This window comes from Homarus americanus, unplaced genomic scaffold, assembly GCF_018991925.1.
Source record: "Homarus americanus isolate GMGI-L3 unplaced genomic scaffold, GMGI_Hamer_2.0 scaffold5589, whole genome shotgun sequence".
Taxonomy (NCBI): domain Eukaryota; kingdom Metazoa; phylum Arthropoda; class Malacostraca; order Decapoda; family Nephropidae; genus Homarus; species Homarus americanus.
This window is the reverse complement of record NW_024736650.1, coordinates 1373560-1399983: the sequence shown is the minus strand read 5'-3', so window position 1 is coordinate 1399983 and position 26424 is coordinate 1373560. Positions and strand designations below refer to the sequence as shown.

At 39.6% G+C, this 26424-nt stretch overlaps 1 protein-coding gene across 1 annotated transcript; it reads left to right on the top strand.

Annotated features, from left to right (window-relative positions):
* The first annotated feature begins 15207 nt into the window (after positions 1-15207).
* On the top strand, positions 15208-16823 carry LOC121872221 (tigger transposable element-derived protein 1-like). The gene is made up of 2 exons (XM_042374888.1): positions 15208-15675; positions 15774-16823. The coding sequence occupies exons 1-2, from the start codon at positions 15208-15210 to the stop codon at positions 16821-16823; spliced, it is 1518 nt and encodes a 505-aa protein (XP_042230822.1).
* Positions 16824-26424: the final 9601 nt, after the last annotated feature.

The following is a 26424-nucleotide window of genomic DNA, read 5'->3' as shown; positions in this document are numbered from 1 at the left end:
TCTTAGGTGGGGGATTAGTACAGTACTCTAATGTACTACACTAAAGAACCAAAAAACTTATCTCTTGTGAAAACTATGTGAGGCTTATACTCAAATTAATTACTATCTTGCAAGGATTTCAGCCATACAAGTTAAATTCTGCCAAGTCTAGTCTGGGACATTTTATAAGATATAAACTTTAAGCTTAAAACTACAGGTTGTACCTCTCTAGTCCGGCATTCTGTGGTCCGGAATGATTTTAGTTTGTCCAATAGGTAGATAGGCAGTTTTTTTTTTTTACTTATCTGAATTATTATTATTATTACAGGAGTATTAAATTTTTGCCCCTCAGGCCCCAATGTGGGTCAGTGACCTATGCCCGGGTGGGCTAATCCCCTTAAAAAAAAAAAAGCCGCGGGAAATTAAGGTTTGTTTACATCCGGCAGTTCGGCTGCTCTCTCTCTCTCTGCTTGTCTATACAGAGTACAACATTTAACCCTTCAATATATATGAGCAGTAAATAAGTGTTGCTTTCATATTCTTATGTAGAGTAATGACGATATATTTTCACATGTGCACACTTACATACGAGCAGTCTCACTTTTTATTTACCATTAATGGTTAGCTACTTATATTGTTCCATTTATTAACATTAAATAACATTACAGGTACTACAAGCAACCATATTCATTTTTTACATTAATTTTGCTACAGCTAAACTCAGGGTCTTATTTTCTTCAGTTTTATATGTAGAACCAATCAGTCACTGGTTTCGTAAGCTTTAACATAAACAATGCCGGCAGCCGTCTCGTCTCCTCTAATATTCCACATATTATTAATAAATTGTATTGTTAATTTTGCACACACGTACATTGATTCAATAAAAACAAATTCAGAAACATTAATTAAAATATATATGAACAGTAAATAAGTGTTGCTTTCATATTCTTATGTAAAGTAATGACGATATGTTTTCACGTGTGCGCATGCGCACTTACATATGCGATCTCTCTTTTTCTTTACCATTATCGTTAGCTACTTCTATTGTTCCATTTATTAACATTAAATAACATTACTTAAAACAACCATATTAATTTTACTACAGCTACAACCAAGGTCTTATTTTCTTCAGTTTTATATGTAGAACCAGTCAGTCACTGGTTTTGTAATCAACGAAAACAATGCTGTGTCATTTCCTCGTGTGTTTTAATATTCTACGTATTATTAATGAATTGTATTGCTCATTTTGCACACATAAACATTAATTCAATAAAAAAGACATTCAGTAATAAACAATAATGAATCTTTTGTACATAAGAGAAATGACGCTGTTTACACGATTATGCACGTCGTCTGCACGTTGGCGGGCCGTTCAAACCCGTCGAAATTCAAGTTTCCGCCGTCAAAATTTTTATTTATTTATTTTTTGTGTGTTCCAATAAAATACGTTAAGAATTAAAAACTCGCGAAATTTGAGAAGCTACTATACGACATTTAACCCTTCAATATGTCTTCAAAGAGACCATGACACAGAGAAAGTGGTGCTAGTGCTTCCAGGCATAAGCACAAGTCACTATCTATCCAGGAAAAGGGTGAATTTCCATGGTCCGGCAATTTCCATGGTCCGGCACCGGTCAGGTCCCAAGGTTGCCGGACTAGAGAGGTACAACCTGTACCTTCAACCTGGCTGGGAGGAAGGGGTAGGGGGAGGTGAGGTGCTGACAGCCAGGCGGGGAGATTACCAAGTGCGTAGTTTTCAGTCAAATAGAGGGAGCTTAAGTTTTGGGCTCATAAAAGGTCACTAAATTGACTTTGCAGAATATAACTTACATAGCAAGATAACAATAAATTTGAGTACAAACATCCCATAGTTTGCACTAGTCATAAATTTTTTAGTAATTAACTTTGTACATTTGAGTACAGGTTTGCCCTAAATTTGAGTACAGGTTTGCCCTAAGGACAATTATTTCTTTTACTTTTTTCACAATATACATGTAGGATGGCGTATGCATGTAAATGAGTAAAAATAAATGAAGAAGTTACGCGTTGAAAAACAATTATAACACCTCACAGCTTGGCCCAGTAGCCTGGTGGTTGCAGTGACAATTCTAACCTGGGTACAGTGCCATGATTAATCACTATTAAGTATTATTATATCAGTAAACACTAATAATAACAATAAATCCAGTGAAATATGGCAGGGAGGGAGGAGAGTTAAGTGTAGACGAAACTCGACTAGCAGTCACAAGAGTCACCCACTCCCATTACCTACACCTGTTGCCAGGCATACCATTGAAATATGTATGGGAGAAATACATACCTTGTAGTCTAATTTGAAAACAGAGATGGGCAGAGTGATGAACAAATTATATTAACCATGCATTTACCTACAATAACATAATAAGAAACATTGTATTCCCACAAACAACAAATGACAACGGTTTGTTTCCCACCTCCTTGGGCACCTGTTTCCAGCGCGACCGACTGGTCAACCAGCGCCCTCGGGCCTAAAATGTTCTTTGCTCTGTTTTGGGAATGCTTCTTCGGGAGGCTTCTTAGCCAATAACCCCCAAATTTTTTGTCTGAATCTTCCGAAATACGGATTTACCGAGTCTGGATCTTTGAGGGTTCACAGTATTATGTATACAAACAATACCTCACTAGTCTGGAATTGAACCCTGGACCTCTGTGTGAAAAGGGATCGCTACCACCAGGGTTGGAGTACTGTAATTGTATTTGTAATTTAATTGAAATGTAATTAATTACAAGAAGATAGGAATTGTAATTGAAAAGTTATCAGTTAATTGTAATTATAATTGTAATTTAAATGATAATCATGTACTGTAATTGTGAACTCAGTCCACCGATTAAGTTTTCAAATCAACCGCCATCATGACCATGGTCATTCCACTGACTGCCACCCACGCGATGGAAGTCACAATTGAAAATGGTGAAATCTTTACTCAAGAATCCTGTAGAGGTAAATACTGCAGTTGATCTTCTGTCCCAGAGAGAAGAAGGAAAAATAAAAATCGACACCAATGGAGATTTCTGCCTTAAAGGAGCTTGTCAATGTCCTCGAACTTTTTCAAGAGGCCATAGAAGCTGTGGAGGGGCAGAAGAAGGTAGCCATATCTGCCATTGGACCAGTGATTCAGGGACTTACCTCTTATGCCCCTCGACTGGCGTGCCCTGGGTGATGTTCCAGAACACACGCCTTTTCCCACCACTGCTTAAATGCCCAGCGTGGGTTATCAGGTTCCAGTGCGACTATTTGCCTGTCACGCCACACGCTCGGCCACAGGGAAGCTTCCTGAACGTAAGTACCCACTTTTGTTGGTTTAATTTTCATTGTTTGTCTATTTTATCATGTTGTATCAAAGTAATATTGCTAAAAGTAGTATTGTTGTATTGTAGTGTAGTATTACAGGAAAATAATACTATGATCATGTTATAAATGTATTTACTTAGGAATTATTATTCCAATAATTATTTTATGCATTACTTGCTCTACCAAACACAAAGACAGCCAGACAGCCTGGTGGCAGACTGCGTGTGTGTGTGTGTGTTGCCGAGCACTTTTTATGAAAAATAGTGCAAATAAAATATTCTAAATTAATTATTTATAGGAAATAAGTATTATGGTCAGTAAATACAGCTCCTCCCCGACTTACGACATACTCGACTTACGACCAATCGCATTTACGACCTGCCTCAGTCGTACCAAAATTTTGTCAAATTACGTATTTTTGAGTCCCAACGTCAGTACACAGACAAAATTTTCGTTTGTAATTCACTTTAAAATGGCTGGCAAGCTTAAAAGTGAGAGTTTTGTGGTGCTGAGAAGAAAAAGAGACACCCATTTTAGATTTTCTATGTATTATTTAAGCATTTTCGACTTACGACCTGGATTTGGGTCCCTAACCCTGTCGTAAGTCAGAGAGGAGCTGTATATGCATTACTGGCCATCCCGGACACAAAGGCAAGCAGAAAATGGCTGCTAAGTGCGTAGTGACCACGAGCATCAGCTGTCAAAATATCACTGTCCCATTATCTCCCTCGCCACTGCGGCCACAGGGAAGTTTCTAGAGGGTCACTATATAGTTTATAGTTTTTCTTACTTATTTTTTTATTGTTTTATCACTTAAAAAGACTAAAAATTATTTTTGGAAAAGTTGATTTTCTCGACTTACCCCGCTTGGAGGGAACAGCCAGCGGAACCCTATACCGGAGCAAAAGGGTTGAACATTCACTGGAGCATCTACTTAGATCTGGGTCTTCCAGTAACAGCCAATTGCAGTACAGTGGTCACTCGGTTAACAAACAAAATTCGTTCCAGAAGGTCATTCGTTAACCGAAACCATTGTTTCAATGGGATTTGGGGTAATTGGTTCCAGCTCACCAAAAATTACATACAAAGTAAAAAATAAATGCAGTAAAGTACACTTACTTTCAGGTGTGTATGTAGAAGGCTCCTGGTTGTTGATGATGATGATGATGATGGGAATTAGAAGTGGGGGTGTAGGAAAAGGGAGAAGAGAAGGAAGTGGAAGAGAAATCACCCCATGCTTGATGCCGTCATTTCACCCATAAAATTTCAAATTCACTAGGTGTAATTCAAGATTATTTTCTTTAAATCAACACTGCACTGCACTATATATTGTCAATATCTTTAATAAATTTCAGAATGACCAATAATTGTACTGTAAAAACGTAAAAATACTGTGTTCAAAAGACCCACAAGCAAGATGTTTCTTCCACTGAACAGAGATACAAACTGAGGCCTTGGTGGGTGAGTAAAGTGGCTGATGGGCACACCAAAAACTAGTTCCCTGTACTGCAATTGTGTTAAATAAGTGTTAAAATGACTAAAAATTTTAATATAAAACTTGGAAAATTATTGAATAGTACAACCTTCTTGATATGTACTCCGATTTTAATGAATGGAAGCCCTAGAACCGATTTCTGTATTGGCGGACTAATCTTCCAGTTGGTGAGCAAGCCAAAGCATGTTGAAATATTTTCGTAAGAATTTTGTTAACCGAATTTTTGTTTGTTAACCAAAATGAAGATTCTTATGGAAGGTAATTCGTTAACCGATATTTCGTTAACCGAGGGACCACTGTACTGTGAACCTTTGGCTAGAGTCCTGCTGGACTCTGTAAATTAGAGGTTGAACCCATACATAGAAATGAGGGATGTTTGAGCAGCGGCTTTTCTGGATCCTAGGGTCAAACTGGACTGGCTGTCATCACAGGAGCAGAAGGACCAGTTACTGATTGATATCAAGGAAATGTTGGAAGAATCGGAGGCAGTTCAGGAGGGGTCAACATAGGAAAAAAAATGACAAAGAAGATCTAGCAGAAGGATTACCTGAATAAAAAAGACCCAGACTTTTCTCCTTCATAGTACCATCTTCAACAAGGCCACAAAATCAACAAGCATCAGAGGGAAGTTAGTGAGTCTGTTGTTGAAACAATGTGGAAGGAACCATTCAATTTTCAAGCAATCCAATGCTCTACTGGAAAGGAGTGCCCCCCAACTTTACACCAATTGAAGAACCTGGCAAGGGAGCTGATGAGGTGTACTACAACATCTGCTCCATCCGAGCGAGTTTTTAGCATTGCTTTTAATTATTTCACAGCCAACAGGGCCCAACTTGGTGTCACTTCTTTCCGGTCATAGTTAATGATAAAGTGTAATGGTGAATTATTGGAAAAACTCCCAGCTTTGTAAATATTATGTGTAACGTGCAGTATACTGTACAAGGATTGCACTGGAATCTTGATAGCCTTTGTCTGCTTTTTTCACAATAGTTTTAAGTGAATCATTCATAAATGCAGATTTAGCTCTTATTACTAGACAGCAAAGGGTGAGCTAGCATGTAGAAACTTGTAATTGTGATTATAATTGAACTTTTGATTTTCAAATTGTAATTGAAATTAAAATTTCAAGTACAGCACCCCCCCCAGGTTTGCGGATTTTTACTTCGCAGTTCTCAGTTATTCGCAGATGACACCCTGGATGTACCCAAGAATATCTGTGGGTAGTTTTAAAGTTGCCAGAATTTTTGTGGCTGGGAAAGGGAGCCATTCATTCTAAAGACAGTAATTTCCTTTACCTGTACTGTATTGTAAATATGTACAGTAGTACCCCGCTTAACGCGGTCAATAAAACCCACAGGGTACCGTGTTAAGTGAAAACCGCGCTAAGTGAACAACAGAACATATGGGATTAATTCCAATAGAAACTGGCCCGATCCCCAAACTCCACTTTTTCCGACACAATACCTATGTTCTAGTAAAAATAACATCTTAATTTTATGATGGTACATGCACACAATTAATACTTAAGAGAAATATAGAAATACAGTCGCCAAGTTAATGTCCATTCAAATAATGGACTCAACTCCCTCCCCCTCTTCTCACACTACACTGCTGGCTCTTCCCTCTCTGAGAAATTTTGGGGGGAAAACCACTAAATTTTAATAAATAATACCTCAAACTAAAGTTAGGATAATACAATTGACATTGCTGGATTCCTTGTAAGACCAGGAATATTTTGAATATAAATGTCATATATTTTGCACAAAAGATAACATATTTACTGAGTAAACATTATATCTAAAATTTGTATGTTTAATGCAAAATCTATGATGTTTATATTCAAAATGATCACCAAATTGTAAGAATTCCAGCAATGTAAATTATATTCTGGCCGGGTAATTTGTATGAATTTTATGAGCTAAAACAAATATCTTCAGTTAATAAAAAAAAAAATATTCTTCACGACACTATCTGTCAATCAAAGTACCCCACCTTGCCTCCCCCCCTCTTCCAACCTGCGTGGTCAGTCCCAACCCTCCCCCCACCCCCCACCAATCCTCCCTTCAAGAGATGTTGGGTGAAAAAACTAAATTTTAACATTTTGTATTAAATAATACCTCAGATTAAAGTTAGGATAATATAATTGACATTGCTGGATTCCTTGTAAGACCAGGAATATTTTGAATACAAATGTCATATATTTTGCACAAAAAATAACATATTTACTCAGAGTAAACATTATATCTAAAATTTGTATGTCTAATGCAAAATCTATGATGTTTATATTCAAAATGATCACCAAATTGTAAGAATTCCAGCAATGTAAATTATATTCTGACCGGGTAATTTGTATGAATTTTATGAGCTAAAACAAATATCTTCAGTTAATAAAAAAAAAAATATTCTTCACACAGTAACAGATGGTCGGTCGGTCCCTCCCTCCCCCCCCCCCACCAACCTTGTCCCTACCAGATATGTGGGAAAACCAGAATATTTACCTTTTTAGTAATAAATAATACCTCAAACTAAAGTTAGGATAATATAATTGACATTGCTGGATTCCTTGTAAGACCAGGAATATTTTGAATACAAATGTCATATATTTTGCACAAAAAATAACATATTTACTCAGAGTAAACACTATATCTAAAATTTGTATGTCTTATGCAAAATCTATGATGTTTATATTCAAAATGATCATCATATTGTAAGAATTCCAGCAATGTAAATTATATTCTGGCCGGGTAATTTGTAAGAATTTTATGAGCTAAAACAAGTCAGGCAGGGTGGCAGGTGGGGCGAATCTAAAAATAGCTCTCGAGCCGGACACTCACAGCGTATACATGGAAAACACCCGCGTTAAGTAAAAGTTAGGCTCTGGCGAGGCACAGCGTATACGGTAAAACGCGCTAAGCGAAACCGCGTTAAGCGGGGTAATACTGTATATGTATATGTGTGTGTGTGTGTGTGTGTAGTGAGGGGTTGTCAGACCACAGCTTACATCTCAGAAACTCCAGTCTGACCGGACATTAGCCGAGGGCAAAAGTATAGGGTAACTCTGCGGTTGACCAAGGATGGTAAATCAGCCTAGCTCCCCTCCCATGTGACATGTGGCCCCAACAAAACATGTAAGAAGGCACCAGCTGACCCTCTTCCGAGGGGAACTCTCACGGTTGCTCTCCCAATATACACACGGCCCCGCCTGATGACTTTCCCAGATAGTTCTGAAAAGGTCCAGGCCTGACCGCACATTTGCGGGGTCAAAATGTAAGGAGACCCTTCGCCGCCCCCCCCGGCCAGCTGAACCTGACGGCTCGCTTCCCAATATATAGGACGTCCTGGTCCTCCCTCGGCGATTCGCAGAGAGAGAGTTGTCTTGTAACAAGGTGGCCAGCTACGACACCACCAGTCCTGCTCCAGCCGAAGTCAGGGGCCGGAGGCAAGTCGCCTCCGGTCAGGACCGAGACTTCCCTCCGGTGTCCCAGCTAAGCAGTCGCCCACCCGACACCAGTGTCCCCGCTAAGCAGTCGCCCTCCCGACACCAGTGTCCCAGCTAAGCAGGCGCCCTCCCGACACCAGTGTTCCAGCTAAGCAGTCTCCCTGCTAGGCCTCCCCTAGGTCACGTGAGTGTTTGTCAGAGCTTTCCATGGGATGAGTTACCTACGTGGGAAGTGTATTCATTTCATGTTCGTGTCCGAGAATCAGAGTGTCTAGTAACGTAATATGATGTCCTAGTAACGTAAATATAATGTCCTAGTAACTTCAATAGAAGGTGTTATTAATGTGTCCATGTCATGTTCCTAATTAATAAAGAGTTGTAACGAAGCAGTGTTTGAGAAGTCGCCTTTAAGAACGTGATAGATGTGCATTGACGTGTAAGACACGACCAGTGTACGATAAGAGTAAATAACTATCACGGCCACGCTACCAAAGTCTTCCTCTCTTTTATACTCCTCTCGCTATAATATTCTACTACTATAACCTCCTAACTTACCTCTTCATGTGAGATTTTGTCTCATTACATGTGTGTGTGTGTGTGTGTGTGTGTGGACACAAACACACAAAACACATACAAATAAATAATAATTGGAAAATCCTCTCACAAATAATAAGAAACAAATTTATTAAAAATGTGACAGTCTACCCTCAAGTCCTTGCTCTATTAATAAAGTACAGTACTGTAATAGAGAACGGACTACATGTAAAAGAAATAATTGTCCTAAAGGCAAACACATAAAGGGAATATACATTTTTTTTGTTCAATCCAGAATGCAAAGTCTAGCTTTATACTTAGGTACAGTAAAAGTCCAAAAATCCAGATGCCAGGAATCCGGACCACCCGAGAATCCGGACTTTTCGAAAACTCAAACTTTTTAAATTTAGCGGGGGCTTTTGTGGGTTATGTGAATGAATGGAGTTGCTTTAAAAAATTAATTTACATAATTCTAATAATAAAAGTAATTGTAAATTATAGGTAGCTAATTTTGTTAGTTTTGTAATTAGCTTGAACTGAAATGTAAAATTTGAGGCACTATAAATCTTTTGTGTGTATGTGTACATGCGTGAATGCCACAGCTGCACAGCGACAACAAACGACCACACGATCGACACTTTAAAACAAGCAATCAAACTGTGACAACGTATGTAATTTTGAGTCCTACTCTTTCCATGTACAGAGAACAAGCCCATAACAATGGCCCCTAAAGTAAATAAACTTCGTTGTGTGAAGAGAAAGAAGAACACATTGAAATTGAGTGACAAACTTGAAATAATTAAGAAACTAGAATGTAATGTGAGCAATGCTGTTCTAATGGAAACATACAACATTGGAAAGTCTACAATTTATGATATAAAAAAGGCAAAGATTAAAATTCTAGAATTCACAGCTTCTTCTGAGCCTTACATTAAAATTGCTGAAAGAAAAAGTTTACATTGGCCCAAATTAGAAAATCTTGATAAAGTGTTGCACGAATGGTTTTTGTTAAAACGATCAGAAGGTATGGCAATTTCTGGGCCGATACTTATTGCCAAAGCAAAGTCTTTCAAGGAGCAAATGAACATTGAATCAGAGTGCGCATTTAGTGATGGATGGCTTAGGAATTTCAAGACTCGTCATGGTATTAGACAGTTTGTTTACATTTTTGTCTAGTGTTGACTTAATATTTCTTTAAAACTGCTCGTTTTGATAAATGAAGCATGCTTTATTTGCTAATGAATAAACTATCAAAATGTACCTGTTCATCTCTTCTTTATTCCTCCTTAAATTTTAATTTTAAAAGTACTGCCTGAGAATCCGGAAAATCCGAAAATCCGGACCGACCCAATCCCCAAGCAGTCCGGATTTTTGGACTTCTACTGTATGTTAATGCCGAGCAATAACTCGCCAGGCCAACATACAGGCAATTAAAACATCTAATAATTACTTAATATGTAATATTAAGACACGTTGCTACCTGGCATTTAATTGCAATTCTCAAAACCCCCTCCCGCACCCTCCATCACGTGCATTGCTACCATCATCTTCTTGCCTGGCGAATCAACTGTAAATACGCACAAAGAAGGCTCCGCTAATTTGTGTTGTAATAGCTGAAATACTAAGTGCCACAATGATTTTATATTTGGTGTTTATACATCTTAGCACGGTGAGGAAATCGAGTGACTTTTATTTATGTCTCTCAAATATTGTGTTTGGGGCAAGTTTTTATACGGTCTGGTCAAGCATGGCGACCACGGCTCATCTTCCATCTATATATAAATTTTTCTTTGTCCCAAATACAGTAGTACCCCGCTTAACGCGATCAATTGAACCCACAGGGTACCGTGTTAAGTGAAAACCGCGTTAAGTGAACAACAGAACATATGGGATTAATTCCAATAGAGACTGGCAGGACCCCCAAACTCTACTTTTTCCGACACAATACCTATGTTCTAGTAAAAATAACATCTTAATTTTATGATGGTACATGCACACAATTAATACTTAAGAGAAATAGAGAAATACAGTCGCCAAGTTAATGTCCATTCAAATAATGGACTCAACTCCCTCCCCCTCTTCTCACACTACACTCGCTGGCTCTTCCCTCTCCGAGAAATTTTGGTGAGAAAACCACTACATTTTAATAAATAATACCTCAAACTAAAGTTAGGATAATATAATTGACATTGCTGGATTCCTTGTAAGACCAGGAATATTTTGAATATAAATGTCATATATTTTGCACAAAAGATAACATATTTACTCAGAGTAAACATTATATCTAAAATTTGTATGTCTAATGCAAAATCTATGATGTTTATATTCAAAATGATCATCAAATTGTAAGAATTCCAGCAATGTAAATTATATTCTGGCCGGGTAATTTGTATGAATTTTATGAGCTAAAACAAATATCTTCAGTTAATAAATAAAAAAATATTCTTCACGACACTATCTGTCAATCAAAGTACCCCACCTTGCCTCCCCCCCTCTTCCAACTGCGCCAGGTGGTCGGTCCATCCCAACCCTCCCCCCACCCCTCACCAATCCTCCTTTCAAGAGATGTTGGGTGAAAAAACTAAATTTTAACATTTAGTATTAAATAATACCTCAGATTAAAGTTAGGATAATATAATTGACATTGCTGGATTCCTTGTAAGACCAGGAATATTTTGAATACAAATGTCATATATTTTGCACAAAAAATAACATATTTACTCAGAGTAAACATTATATCTAAAATTTGTATGTCTAATGCAAAATCTATGATGTTTATATTCAAAATGATCATCAAATTGTAAGTATTCCAGCAATGTAAATTATATTCTGACCGGGTAATTTGTATGAATTTTATGAGCTAAAACAAATATCTTCAGTTAATAAAAAAAAAAATATATTCTTCACACCGTAACAGATGGTCGGTAGGTCCCTCCCTCCCCCCACCTCCCACCCCTACCAGATGTGTGGGAAAACCAGAATACAGTCAACCCTCGCTTTACACGGTCCCACATTCCGCGTTTCCACATTTACGCGGTGCCCTGCCAGAACCTAACGAGCTCACATTACGCGGTGCGTGAACCCCATTACGCGGAGAGTGTCCGGCGCGAAGCTATTTTTAGATTCGCCCCGCCCGCCACCCGCCTGCCTGCCTGCCTGCCTGTGCTCTCGCTTCTCCCTCCTCCTCCCTCCCTCCCTCCGCCTGGGCAAGCCGCGCGGTAAGGTTGCGCAGTGTGTGTCTTTGTTGCGTTATCACTGACGTCATATGACGTATCGGACTGTGATTGGCCATGCATCCCTACCCCCCTCTGTTGCTAGCTGTAATTGGCTTAAAGTATTATGACGTGTCCACCCGGGGGAGGGAGGGAGGGAGGAAAGATGACGCTTGACCTAGCCGCGGCAGTTTCATCCCTCCAGGCCAGACCGTGTAAACGTGTATCCATTGTTCTGTAAAATGGCTTCCGCCGGACCACCGCCCCCAGAGAGAAACCTTTCCTTACCTGGACCCAGCGGCAGTAAGCCAAAGAAGACACGACGTTCCTTAAGCTACGAGGTGAAGTATACCATCATCCAAGAGATGGAGAAAGGAACAAGGCAGGTTGATTTGGCGCGCCAGCATGGTGTGAATGAATCTACGATTCGAACAATAAAGAAGGATGCAGCCAAGATAAAGGAGCACATGAAGGTCACAAAGTCTACAGGTGCTTCTATGATCACGTATTTTCACAACCAGGTGCTTCTCAAGACAGAAAAATTACTTGTGAGGTACTTGGTGCGTCAGGCGCGACGGAACATGGCGGTCGACACGCGCTCTGTTAAGGAGTACGCACGTGAACTGTACATTGCAGTGGCACGAAAGATGGGAATTACAGAGCCCAAACCCTTTAATGCTTCCTCTGGGTGGTTACAGAGGTTTAAGATCCGGAACAAGATCACCAATATAAATATTGGTGGTGAAGAAGCGAGTGCTGACCGTGCTGCGGCTAGGGAATTTCCTCCGTTTTTACGTGAGATTATGGAGGAAGGACAGTACAGTGACGACTAGGTGTTTAACATGGACGAATCTGGTCTTTTCTGGAAAAAGCTACCTTCCAAGTCCTTCGTTGTAAAGAATGCCAGCAAGATTCGGGGCCGGAAGATGCAGAAGGAACGCATCACCGTCCTGTTTACCACCAATGCCTCCGGTACCTGTAAGCTCAAGTTATCGGTGATCCACACAGCACGCAAGCCGCACACCTACAAAACCATGGACATGACCAAGCTAAATGTCCACTGGCTGACCGCAGGTAAGGCGTGGATGTTCTCTACACTGTCCCTCTCCTGGTTTGATGACTGTTTTGTTCCCGATGTAAAGAAATTCTGTGAGCGACAGAATGTGCCATTCAATATTTTGTTGCTGCTGGACAACGCACCAGGACACTCGCCCCTACTGTTAGATCGTCACCCCAACGTAAAAGTGGTCTTCCTTCCTCCCAACACTACGTCTATATTACAGCCCATGGACCAAGAGTTAATCTGCAATGTAAAAGCTGCATTCTCAACAAAAAAGTTCCAGCTCCTGAACGACTACACCAACACCAGGGAAGAGTTGCGTAACCTGAGTGATACCACCACCGATAGCAAGAGCGAAGAAGATGAGGATCAACAGTTGGCACAGCAAAAAATACTGTTCAAACAATTCTGGAGAGTATTTAACATCAAGAAAGCTGTGGACTTCTTGGTGGAGGCATGGGATCAGCTGTCTATTGCTACAATTCGTCACGCATGGAGACATGTGTTGCATGGCATACCGGGTGAGAGGAGGAGTCAATCTGTGACTGGTGAGGTTCAGACTGTTGCAGTAGCAGTGGACCTTGCCAGAGAAGCTGCGCAGAGTGTTACAGTTGCAGGCTTCTCCGAGACCACCAACGACGACATCATGGAGGTGATAATGGAACCTGATGTGACTACCGAGGAAATGGTACATGATGATGACGACGTCAGTAAAGAGGCAGGTAGTGCGTCATCCCAAGAAGAACACCGTTTATCCCATAGTAATGTTAGGGGTGCCATCGAGTGTATCGAGAAAGCCAAGCTCCTCCTTTCTGACGACCCTGACGCAAACAGGTATGAAATCTTCACTACCCAGCTGTTGCAGACTATGGAGCCCTACATCAAGGTGTGTCACGACAACATCAACACCAGCCGTCAGCAAAGCATAACAGATTTCTTCGCCCGCAACCCACCACAGCCAGCCCAAGCCAGTGATAGTGACAGTGAAGATGACTTTGAGGGATTTGTCAGGGAAGCCCTGAGAACTGTAAGTGACAGTGATGGTGATGCACCTAGTAATGGTGATTCACCTGAGGGCCAGTAATCTGCCCTCTGCCTCGGAACCAGCCTCCATCCCCGTATGCCGACCCATCTCTTCTACTAACGTAAGTGTTCAACCTAACTTTTAGTTTTCCTAACCTAACCTTTATTTTTCCTAACTTAACCTTTGTTTTTCTTACCTAACCTCTTCTATATTTCTTGTTTGTGCATGCCATCATAAAGTTAAGATAAAATTTTTACTACAACATAGTTGTGTGTCGTCAAAAAGTGGAGTTTGGGTGGAGTTTGGGGGTCGGCCCGGACTCTATTTCAATTAATCCCATATGTTATGTTATTCACTTTACGCGTTCCTCACTTTCCGCGGGACCCTGTGGGTTACATTAACCGCGAAAAGTGAGGGTTGACTGTATTTACCTTTTTAGTAATAAATAATACCTCAATCTAAAGTTAGGATAATATAATTGACATTGCTGGATTCCTTGTAAGACCAGGAATATTTTGAATACAAATGTCATATATTTTGCACAAAAAATAACATATTTACTCAGAGTAAACATTAAATCTAAAATTTGTATGTCTAATGCAAAATCTATGATGTTTATATTCAAAATGATCATCATATTGTAAGAATTCCAGCAATGTAAATTATATTCTGGCCGGGTAATTTGTATGAATTTTATGAGCTAAAACAGGAAGGCAGGCGGGTGCGAATCTAAAAATAGCGTCTCAAGCCGGACACTCTGCGCGTATACGTGGAAAAAACCAGTGTTAAGTGAAAGTTCGGCTCTGGCGAGGCACCGCATATACGTGAAATTGCGCTAAGCGAAACCGCGTTAAGCGGGGTATTACTGTATACACGTGCAAGTAATGAATACAGGAGCTCCCCTACTTACGAACATTCGAGTTATGAACTTTCAGATATGAACAAACCTGTCTATGTCGAATTGCCAAATTGCCTGTTTGAAAACCGCGTCGAGTCGTAAGTTCAACCGCCGTGCGATAGATGGCGTTGGCTGTTCAGAGTCACCCTGTATCCCCAGCACCATTGTTGTTGTTGTGTTCCTCTGCTGCCTCACGGTGTTATTTGTGGTTTTGACGATTATTATTGACCCCAACATGTCTCAGAAGCGTAAGAGTGATGCTAGTGGTGCTGGTGTTAGTAAGAAGAGTCGCACTATTACGTTGAAAACTAATGTGGACATTATAAAGCGTTGTGAAAGAGGTGAGAAAATGATAAACATAGCAAATGCTCTTGGGATGAATCGTTTGACTGTTGGAACAATTTTGAAAGACAAAGAGCACATTATGCAACATGTGAAAGGTTCTGTGCTGATGCATTTCACGATCATTAGTAAGAAAAGAGGCTCGGTGATTGCAGAGATGGAAAAACTTTTGAGTGTGTGGCTGGAAGACCAGCATCAGTACCACATGCCTATAAGCCTTAACTTAATTCAGCGGAAGGCCTTAAGTCTCTTTTTAAACATAAAGGCTAAACATGGTGAGAGTGTTGCTGAAGAAACATTTACTGCTGGCCATGGTTGGTTCCACAGGTATAAGGCTCGTTCAAACTTGCGCAACATACAAGTGAGTGGTGAGGCTGCCAGTGCTGACATGGTAGCAGCCAGGGAGTTTCTTAAGCTTTGTTGGAAATTATTGATGACAGGGGTTACCTACCAGAGCAGGTGTTTAATGTGGATGAGACCGGTATATACTGGGAGAAAATGCCTGATCGTACATACATCGCCAAAGAAGAGAAGACTATGCCTGGTTTTAAGGCATCGAAGGATAGACTTATACTCCTGCTTGGTGGAAATGCTGCTGGTGACTGCAAACTAAAACCTTTGTTAGTGTATCATTCCAAAAACCCCAAGGCCCTCAAGGGTGTTGTCAAAGCTTCACTTCCTGTTGTGTGGAAGGCAAACCCTAAGGCATGGATGACTCGAGTCCTCTTCGAAGATTGGTTTTTCCATAATTTTGTACCTGATGTGGAAAAGAACTGCAACAACAAAAACCAGCCCTTCAAGATCCTGCTTGTGCTAGATAATGCCCCTGGTCATCCATCATACCTGGACGATTTCCACGCCAACATCAAGGTGGTGTACTTGCCTCCCAATACCACCTCTGTCCTACAGCCCATGGACCAAGGTGTCATGGCAAGTTTTAAAGAATACTACCTGCGGAGAACTTTCACACAGGCTGTGAAGGAGACAGAAGGGGAGAGTGGAGTGACCCTGAGAGAGTTCTGGAAGAACTACATCTACAAGGCCATTAAGAACATTGATGCTTCCTGGCGTGAGGTCAAGACTTCCAACATGAATGGTGTTTGGAAGAAGCTCTGCCCACAATTTGCCAATGACTTCAAGGGATTTACAGAGAATGTGGATTCAGTGGCCAACAACCTAGTGGAACTGGGCAAGCAACTGCATTTGGAAATGGAGGAAGATGATGTCCACGAATTGATGGAATGCCACACTCAGGAGCTGACCAACGAAAATTTGATGGAGCTGGAGTCAGACAGGGTCCAGGAGGAGGTCGCTGAGGAGGAACAGGAGGCTGAGGAACCCAAAAAGTTCAACTCTAAGCAGCTGGATGAAGATTTCAGCATGATTGAGAAAGCACTAGCCTCTTTTGAGCCTCAGGACCCAAACATTGAAAGATTTACAAAAGTGTGTGCAGCTGTTCACAATGCTATTGCCTGCTACAAGATAATTTATGAAGAAAAGAAGAGATAAACTGTGCAGACATCTCTTGATTAGTTTTTCAAGATAGTTGAGATGGGACAGAAGGAGGAAGAGAAATTATATTCTACGGAACATCAAGAACCAATGCCATCTACATCTACAGGGTATACAACCTTGAAAGCCATTCCCAGTGCCCCAAAAACAGATACCTGTACCTCAGACCCTGTTGATCCTCCAACTCCACCCTCATCTCCATCCCCCCAACTAACTCCAACACCCCCTGCAAGCAACATCAGTTCCAGCAAGCAAGGCAGCACCAGGAATTAAGTAAGTACAGTAACCTTATACTGTAAATACCTTTATTTATTATTACTATACATGCTATTTATACATTAAAATACCATTTAAGGTGGGTAAGAAATACTGTCGAGCATTATTGGGGTATAGCTTCTGTACAACCTTTTTTTTTTTAAATGCTATATACAATATTCAATAATGACAAGAGTAATGTTGGACTTATGAACAGACCTCAAAAACCTAAACAGTTCGTAAGTAGGGGAGCCCCTGTACCATGATATATGTGGCCATCCCTCTCCCTCTTCTCGTGTTTGTTCACGAAACTTTTCGGGCTTCCACCCGGGGTTTTCTAATTACTCTCAGCATGCAGGCCAGAGTTAAGTTTTTCTCTTCATAACTCTATTTTATTCATGTCCTCAGTAGCGGGTTCAGCCTTTCCAGGCAAACTTTAGCGAGGCTGCTAGTCTTAGTGATCCTTCCGGACGCTGACCTTCCATTAGCAATCTAGAGTTATGTTGGGAAGAACCTTGTATCCTCAGTATGGGATATATGAGAACCATTCAGGGTGGAATTCTCAACCCAATACATCTTGCTAGAGTTATGGTGAACGATGTTAGCCAATGGAGCGCTATGGTAACAGCTCAGCACTGTCAACCCTTCCGGGTGACGATGCTCACTCAGGCATTATCGCTCCAACTAATTAATTGAAGCGATGATGTTTGTGCACCCTGAATGGCAACAAATAGAGAACTTAGTGATCCCTCAAATTATAAGAGCTCTAAATGAAGTTCGTTTGATTAAGAAATAAAGTTCATTGAGCTGAGGGATAATTGAGATAAGAGAAGGGAGAGGTGTATGATATAGTGAGTTATTTGTTTATGATTGTCACACTGGTGACTTATATGACAATAAGAGATATTAAATGAAATAACTTACTAAAATATCACAGTTACGAGTCATATTGATTGTGCTTGGGAGGAAATGTAATCTCCGTTGTATTATTATGATGATACACTGTGACTCATGGAGGATGAAGGACAGTTGTCTGGACTGCTGGATGATGGAGGAGACCATTGGGGAATTAGTGTTGAGTGAGGAGCTACAAGGACTGGAGAGCTCAGCTCATACACTGCATACAAGTAAATGTCCATCAATAGAGGTTGTGAATTCAGTTGTAGTAGTTTCACCCAGGACCCAGGACCCAATTACTACTTGTAATTATCAAGGATGTAGAGCCACTTGGATGACCAAGTTAGATCCTTATTTGGCTTGCATAATTCATAGCAGCTGTGTCTCAGACAACCTGTTTTCACCATTGGATTGTGCAGTTTGTTATGATCAAATTTTTAAATTTAATCAAGCTGCAGGAGATAAGAGATCCAAATTAAAAACAGATGGAATAAGGCCTTGAAGAGTAAATTTCTAAATGTAAAACACTGGAAAGATCCAAAGTTGGCAGAAAGTTTAGAATTATGGGTGATAGGTAAGAGACTTAATCCCCAATTCGACCAACCTACTTCCGCTAAGAAAAGTAGGTTATTGGATATTCTAGATAATGAGGCAGTAAGAAGAATACAAGAACCTCTACCTAGTCAGTCTGTTTTTTAGTAGATTCCATGATCAAGATGAGGAAGTTGGCTCTAATTATAGTGTTCAGTCATTAGAGCAGGGAGAACCTGTTGAGACTCACTTCATCCACTCCCCATTTTGGCAACCTCTTCCACCTGGGGCAAAAGTGTTGGTTACTATGAGTGGAAAAAGGCTGCTCTCGACTGCCACGCAGCTTATGGATAACATTGAGTGTAAGGATGATCCAAACAGGCTTTGGGTAACATTGGTAAGATCTAAGTCTTCTTTGTTTTCAACCACATCTGAGTCTGTGGATTCCTTATTCAAGGTATTTTATGAAAATGTTTCTAAACTTCCTGATCTCTCAGCACTTACAAAGAGACACGAAGGCCAAGCAACTGTGGGTCATCATTCATTGTTTTTAGAAGGTGATACCACAATTTCTTGGCCTATTGCCCAAAAATGATCTCTGAATTAGATGAAGTCTGGGCTAATATATTGAAAGACTTAACATTCATTCCCGCAGAGAGGAATGCTCACTAAGTTTAGTTTTTTGAAGTTCCAATTTAATGGTAAAAAGAGTTCCTTATATGAACTTTTCCACTATTTGTCAGCTCAAAAATATGCTGATATAAGTTATGAAATAATTTGAAAACAGTAGCTTCTGCACTGTTGCTTGAAGAGTTCAAATTTAGAAACTTGGCAGCAGATATTTGGTCTGCAATTATGATGTGTCAGTTATTGACTAAGTTTGTGCTGGACTATGAGGACAGTTCAGAAGTAGACACATGTTTTGCTGCTGCTATACAAGGGATTTCATATTCCCTGTTGAACTCATTTTTGGAAATGTTGTTGAAAGCCCTAAAACTAAAAGCCCAGCTAAGGTAGCAAGCCACTAATAATGCTTCAAGTGGTAGTGCTTATTTATTGCTATGTTCTTCCCTCTTTCTCCTGCTTTGTTTGATGAACAAACATTAGTTAAGTATAGATCAGCTGTTGAGCAAGCTATTAACATTACTGTTCCCAGGAGTCCTAAGACCTTTTGGAAATTTAAAAGAAGAAGGTCTAACAGGGAAACAGGACCAGCTGCTAGGTTCATTTATCAACCTAGAGGAAACTTTAGAGGAGGAAACAATTCAAGGAGTAGTAGGAGCGGCCGTTTGTTCATAAGTGGAAGGAGAACCTTATTCCACCACATCAGCGACCACTCCCTCCCAATAAAGACAGACAGCTGGGTTGTCTACGGGGTTGGGAAAACAGGTGGACTTCTTCCATATGGACTTACAAGACAATCAAAGGGGGCTTCAAATAGACTTGGTTGAGGCGCCCTCCCCTAGTGTTACTAAAAAGTGGTAAATAAACAACCCCCTTACTCCCAGAATTTATATTTTCAACTGTTAAACAGAGGTGCCATAGAACTGTTGCAGTCAGAGAAATGTTTCAAGTCTCGCCTATTCCCAGTCCCCAAGAAAGGCAGCCACAAATTGAAGTGGATTTTAGATCTTTCCGTCCTGAACAAGTTCATTACCAAAACAAGTTTCAAGATGCTCATTTACGATCATCTGAGGCATCTACTTCCACTCAATGCTTGGATCGCAAAAGTGGATCTCAAAGATGCCTATTATCACGTGCCTGTTGCTCCCACGTACAGAAAGTTTCTAGTGTTCGCAGTGGGGGATGTAAGTTATCAACTCACAGTGATGCCATTCGGCCTGACAATTGCGCCAAAAGTGTTTACAAAACTGGCAAACATCCCCCCGAGATATCCTTGCGAAGGAGGGCATAAGAACTTTTGCTTATCTAGACGATTGGCCGATAGTGGGAAACTCTTTCGAACATTGTCAGAGGGCGACCCAATGTACACCAGTACTATTTCAAAACCTATGATTAAAGATAAACCAGGTCAAATAAAATCTCCTACCATGTCAGAAATTGGATTGGTTAGGTTTCCATTGGGACACCAATGAGCAGTCAGTCAGTCTACCAGAAGCAAAGGTAACAGATGTGATAAACCAAGTAGAAGCCTTTTGTGTAAAGCAAGAGATTTCTTGGCATGATTGGGAAAAACCACTGGGTCTGTTGAATTTTGCCACTATAGTAGTTCCTTTGGGCAAGTTAAAGAAGAAGCAACTTACTCATCTGGGGTCGAAGTTGCTTCACAGAAACAGAAATATTGCTTCTTCTCTCCCTGTTCAGATCAAGAATCATGTCATGGTGGAAAAATTTGGACAATCTAATCGGTTCATCTCCCTGGGTTCCCCCTCAAACAGACTTCGTCGTTTGTACGGACGCGTCCGAAATAGGATGGGGATACCATTCCTCAAAAGGAGAGTTCCGTCAAGGGAAGTGGAGCAACTCCCTTTGGGACAAACACAAACGTAAAAGAATTAGTAGTGGTCCTAGTCTTTTTATTAGCAAACCCAAATTTCAAAAACATGACGATTCTGTTTGCCATGGACAACAGAGTGGCAGTGTTTTGCGTCAATCATCAAGGCTCAACCAGATCTTGGCCCCCTCTAAAACTAACAGGAAAAATTTTCAAAGTTTGTGTAACACAAACACTTTACCTCAAAGCAACTCACATACCAGGAGTACAAAACAATTGGGCAGATGCGTTGTCCCGTCTCAGGCCAGTACCGACGGAAACAGAACGGTCCCTAAAGATATTGATGTTCAAGAGTCTAGTGAGGAGGTTTGGGAATCCACAAATAGATATCTTTGTCTCAGAAAACAATCACAGGATGCCAATTTATGCATCTCTGGAATGATCAAATCTTTTAGGAAATGCTCTACTTATAGATTGGAACCATTGGAATTCAATCTATCTGTTCCCACCTGTGAAAATGTTGCCCAAAGTAGTTCACAAACTCAGATCCTTCCAAGGGAAGGTCCTCTTAATTGCACCATATTGGATTCTACAACCGTGGTGTCTCGATCTGTTGGACTGGTGCCCGCATCCACTACAATTGCAACTAGGATATCTAGACCAGGTACTGCACCCACAGTTCGAGATATCCTTGGCACTTCACGCTTGGAGTTTCTCAAAAGATGTTCACATAGATTGTTGGGTAATTCCAACATAGTTAACCAAGTGATAGCAGGTCATAGACCCCAAACTTCTATGCAATATGAGAAAAATTGGAAACTTTTTCAACAATTTATCAGGTTAAAGACTCCAATCACATTGTCGGAAACAGTGGTATTAGAATTTTTAGATTTTCTGTTCAGAGTTAAAGGCCTTCAAGGATCGACAATTGCATCTTATAAATCAGCAGTGGTTGGCCCTCTGGCATGGGGTTTTAATATTACTTTGAACCCAAGGATTTATAAATTGCTCAGATCGTCCTTTTTCATTCAGAGACCCCTCGGCCTAAGAGAATCCCACATTGGTCTCTAGATAAAGTTACTAAATTTCTTATGGGACCTAATTACAATATAAATCTGAACAAGGACAGATTGCTCCAGAAGGCAGCCTTCCTTCTAGCAATAGCAACAGGTATGAGAATGAGTGAGCTAATTTCAATTTCCAATAATCCATCATTATTGATATTTTCTGAGGAAGATGTCACCCTTTTTCCTACGGAGATCCTAAGAAAAAATGAAAAGGGGGATTTTCGAGCTCAATCTATCGGGATAAAACGGCTGATGGATGAAACGAGGGTTCCTCATATATTGTGCCCAGTTAGGAATCTTCAAGAATGGTTAATCAGATGTCCTAATCGAGGCCCCTAAGTATTCTCATCACAGGATGGTAAGAATTGTCTCATAGTCAAATGACAAAATATTGATCTGTTAGTGAGTAAAGCAGACCCTGGCAAAAAAATTTTGGCACATGACACCAGGAAATATGCAGGGTCTGTGGCCTTTCTGTGGCATATGAGCTTCAGTCAGATCAAAGAAGTGGGCTTTTGGAAATCTTCAAAAAACTTTCAAAACAGCTATCTTCATCTATCTTTGAAAGATGCTTCACTTGTGGTGGTGCTTGGGTCCCCTTTCCCACCTAGTCAATCTCCACAACCAGGACCTTCTTTTTCCTTATCAGAGTAAAGTGAGTATCCGAATTGGGATATGTAAATTAAAATTTGACCTTCCGGTAAATGTTCCTAATACAGTTTTACCCCGCCTAACGCGGTTTCACTTAACGCGTTTTCGCATATACGCGGTGCCTTGCCAAAGCTGAACTTTCACTTAACGCGGATTTTTTCCACATATACGCGGTGAGTGTCCGAGACGCTATTTTTAGATTTGCCCCACCCGCCACCCTGCCTGAGTTGCCTGTTTTATCATAAATTCATACAAATTACCAGGCCAGAATATAATTTACATTGCTGGAATTCTTATAATTTGGTGATCATTTTTAATATAAACATCATATATTTTGCTTTAAACTTACAATTTTTAGATAAAAATTTTTCTCGAGGTAACTATGGTATCTTTTGTGCAAAATATATGACATTTGAGACTAAAATATTCCTATATTCCACACAACCAGAAAATGTCAATTATATTATCCTAACTTTAGTTTGAGGTATTATTTATTAAAATTTAGTGGTTATCCCACACATCTCCTTGGGACGGTTGGTGGGTGGGGAGGAGAGGGACCAACCGACCATCTGTTACCCTGTGAAGAATTATTATTTTTTTTATTAACTGAAGATATTTGTTTTAGCTCATAAAATTCTACAAATTACCAAGTCAGAATATATTTTACATTGCTGGAATTTATAATTTGGTGATATTTTGAATATAAACATCATAGATTTTGCTTTTAAACTTACAATTTTAGATAAAAATTTTTCTCTAGGTAACTATGGTATCTTTTGTGCAAAATATATGACATTTATATTCAAAATATTCCTGGTCTTACAAGGAATCCAGCAATGTCAATTATATTATCCTAACTTTAGTTTGAGGTATTATTTATTAAAATTTAGTGGTTATCCCACACATCTCCTTGGGACGGTTGGTGGGGGGTGGGGGGAGGGAGGACCAACCGACCATCTGTTACCCTGTAAGAATTTTATTTTTTTTTATTAACTGAAGATATTTGTTTTAGCTCATAAAATTCATACAAATTACTGGTCAGAATATAATTTACATTGCTGAATTTTATAATTTGGTGATCATTTTGAATATAAACATCATAGATTTTGCTTTTTAAACTTACAATTTTAGATAAAATTTTTCTCTAGGTAACTATGGTATCTTTTTGTGCAAAATATATAGACATTTATATTCAAAATATTCCTGGTCTTACAAGAAATCCAGCAATGTCAATTATATTATCCTAACTTTAATCTGAGGTATTATTTAATACTAAATGTTAAAAATTCTGGAAGGAGGATTGGTGGGGGTGGGGGAGGGTTGGGACTGACCGCGTGGTTGGAAGAGGGGGGAGGCAAGGTGGGTACTTTGATTGACAGATAGTGTCGTGAAGATTATTTTTTTTTTATTAACTGAAGATATTTGTTTTAGCCATAAAAATTCATACAAATTACTCAGTGAATATAATTTCATATTGGAATTTTATACTTTAGATCATTTTGAATATAAACATCATAGATTTTGCTTTTAAACTTACAATTTTTAGATAAAAATTTTTCTAGGTAACTATGGTATCTTTTGTGCAAAATATATGACATTTATATTCAAAATATTCTGGTCTTACAAGGAATCCAGCAATGTCAATTATATTATCCTAACTTTAGTTTGAGGTATTATTTATTAAATTTAGTGGTTATCCCACACATCTCCTGGGACGGTTGGTGGGGGTGGGGGGAGGAGGACCAACCGACCATCTGTTACCCGTGAAGAATTATTATTTTTTTATTAACTGAAGATATTTGTTTTAGCTCATAAAATCCATACAAATTATTTCGTCAGAATATGATTTACATTGTGAATTTTATATTTCAGGATTATTTTGAATATAAACATCATAGATTTTGCTTTTAAACTTCACAATTTTAGATGAAAATTTTTCTCTAGGTAACTATGGTATCTTTTTGTAAAAATATATGACATTTATATTCAAAATATTCCTGGTCTTACAAGGAATCCAGCAATGTCAATTATATTATCCTAACTTTAATCTGAGGTATTATTTACTAAATGTTAAAAACTCTGGAAGGAGGATTGGTGGGGGTGGGGGAGGGTTGGACTGACCGCAAGGAAGAGGGGGAGGCAAGGTGGGCATTTTGATTGACAGATAGTGTGGAAGATTATTTTTTTTATTAACTGAAGATATTTGTTTTAGCTTATAAAATTCATACAAATTACCCGGTCAGTTAATATAATTTACATTGCTGGAATTTTATAATTTGGGGATCATTTTGAATATAAACATCATATTTTGTTTTAAACTTACAATTTTAGATAAATTTTTTCTCTAGGTAACTATAAGTATATTTTTTGTGCAAAATATATGACATTTTATTCAAAATATTCCTGTTCTTACAAGGAATCCAGCAATGTCAATTATATTTTCCTAACTTTAGTTTGAGGTTATCCCACACATCTCCTTGGGACGGTTGGTGGGGGGGGGGAGGGAGGGACCGACCGACCTCTGTTAGCCGGCTGTAGTGTGAGAGGGGAGGGAGTTGAGTCCATTATTTGAATGGACATTAACTTATGCACTGTATTTCTATTTCTCTTAAGCATTAATTGTGTGCATGTACTCCATAAAATTAAGATGTTTTTTACAAATTACAGGTATGTGCCTTCAAAAGTGGAGTTTGGGGGTTCACGTTTCTATTGGAATTAATCCCATATGTTCTGTTGTTCACTTAAGGATTTCACTTTTAACGCTGACCCTGGGTTCACTTGACTGCTATGGGGTAATAAACTGTATTGGAAAATATTCCTAAAATTTGTAATTATAATCTGACCTAGCAAGTTGAGTCTTATACGCTAATGTCACTCTTCACCTCCTGCTCAGGTAATCAAAGCTAGACGCTATGCACTATTTTTTCTAAACAGTTTTTGTGATATAGTCCAGAATGGTATACCTACATCCCACCCATCTCCACCCCCTAGAGTTGACATTTGTTTATTGCTTGCTCTAGGCAAGATAACAGTAGTAATGCATGTGATGGAGGGTGGGAAGGGTTTTGAGAATTGCAATTAAATACCAGGTAGCGAAGTGTCCTCCTAATATTACGTGCATTCTGTATTAAGTAATTACATGTATTGGGATGTTTTAATTGCCTGTATGTTGGCCTGGCTGGTTATTGCTAGGCATTAATATATCTAGGTATGAAGCTAGTCACATTCTGACTACAGTAAAACCTCGATTAACCACCACATATGAAAGGCCGATTGATAACCCAAAGGTCGGTTAATAGTACATAACTATCACTGGCTTGGGCTGGCTGTGGTGGGTTCTTGGCTGAAAGAACTAGGTTGCTCTTTTTGTGACTGGTGTTTATGTTGTCTTAAATGCACCGTGATGTCGCTCCATAGCCTGCAACCCGGAGTATGGAAGACTCCTCATGGTCGTAAACGTCGTGTCATGAAAGGAAGGACTACATTTTCTCTACTGCACACTCATGTCTGTAATATCCTATGACTTAAACTTTTCTTCGGAGGAATATTTTGCTTCTTCCTCCTCTTCTGCGGCCTTGATCTTGCTTCCAGCATCTCACGTCGGCAGTGCGTCAGGATCTCTCACCTCCAGGATGTCTTCGTTGGTGGTCTCAGGCGCTTCTAGCTGTAATGTGGGCGCAGCTTCTCTGGCAAGAATCACTGCTACTGCAACAGTCTGAACCTCACCAATCCACCAGGTTCA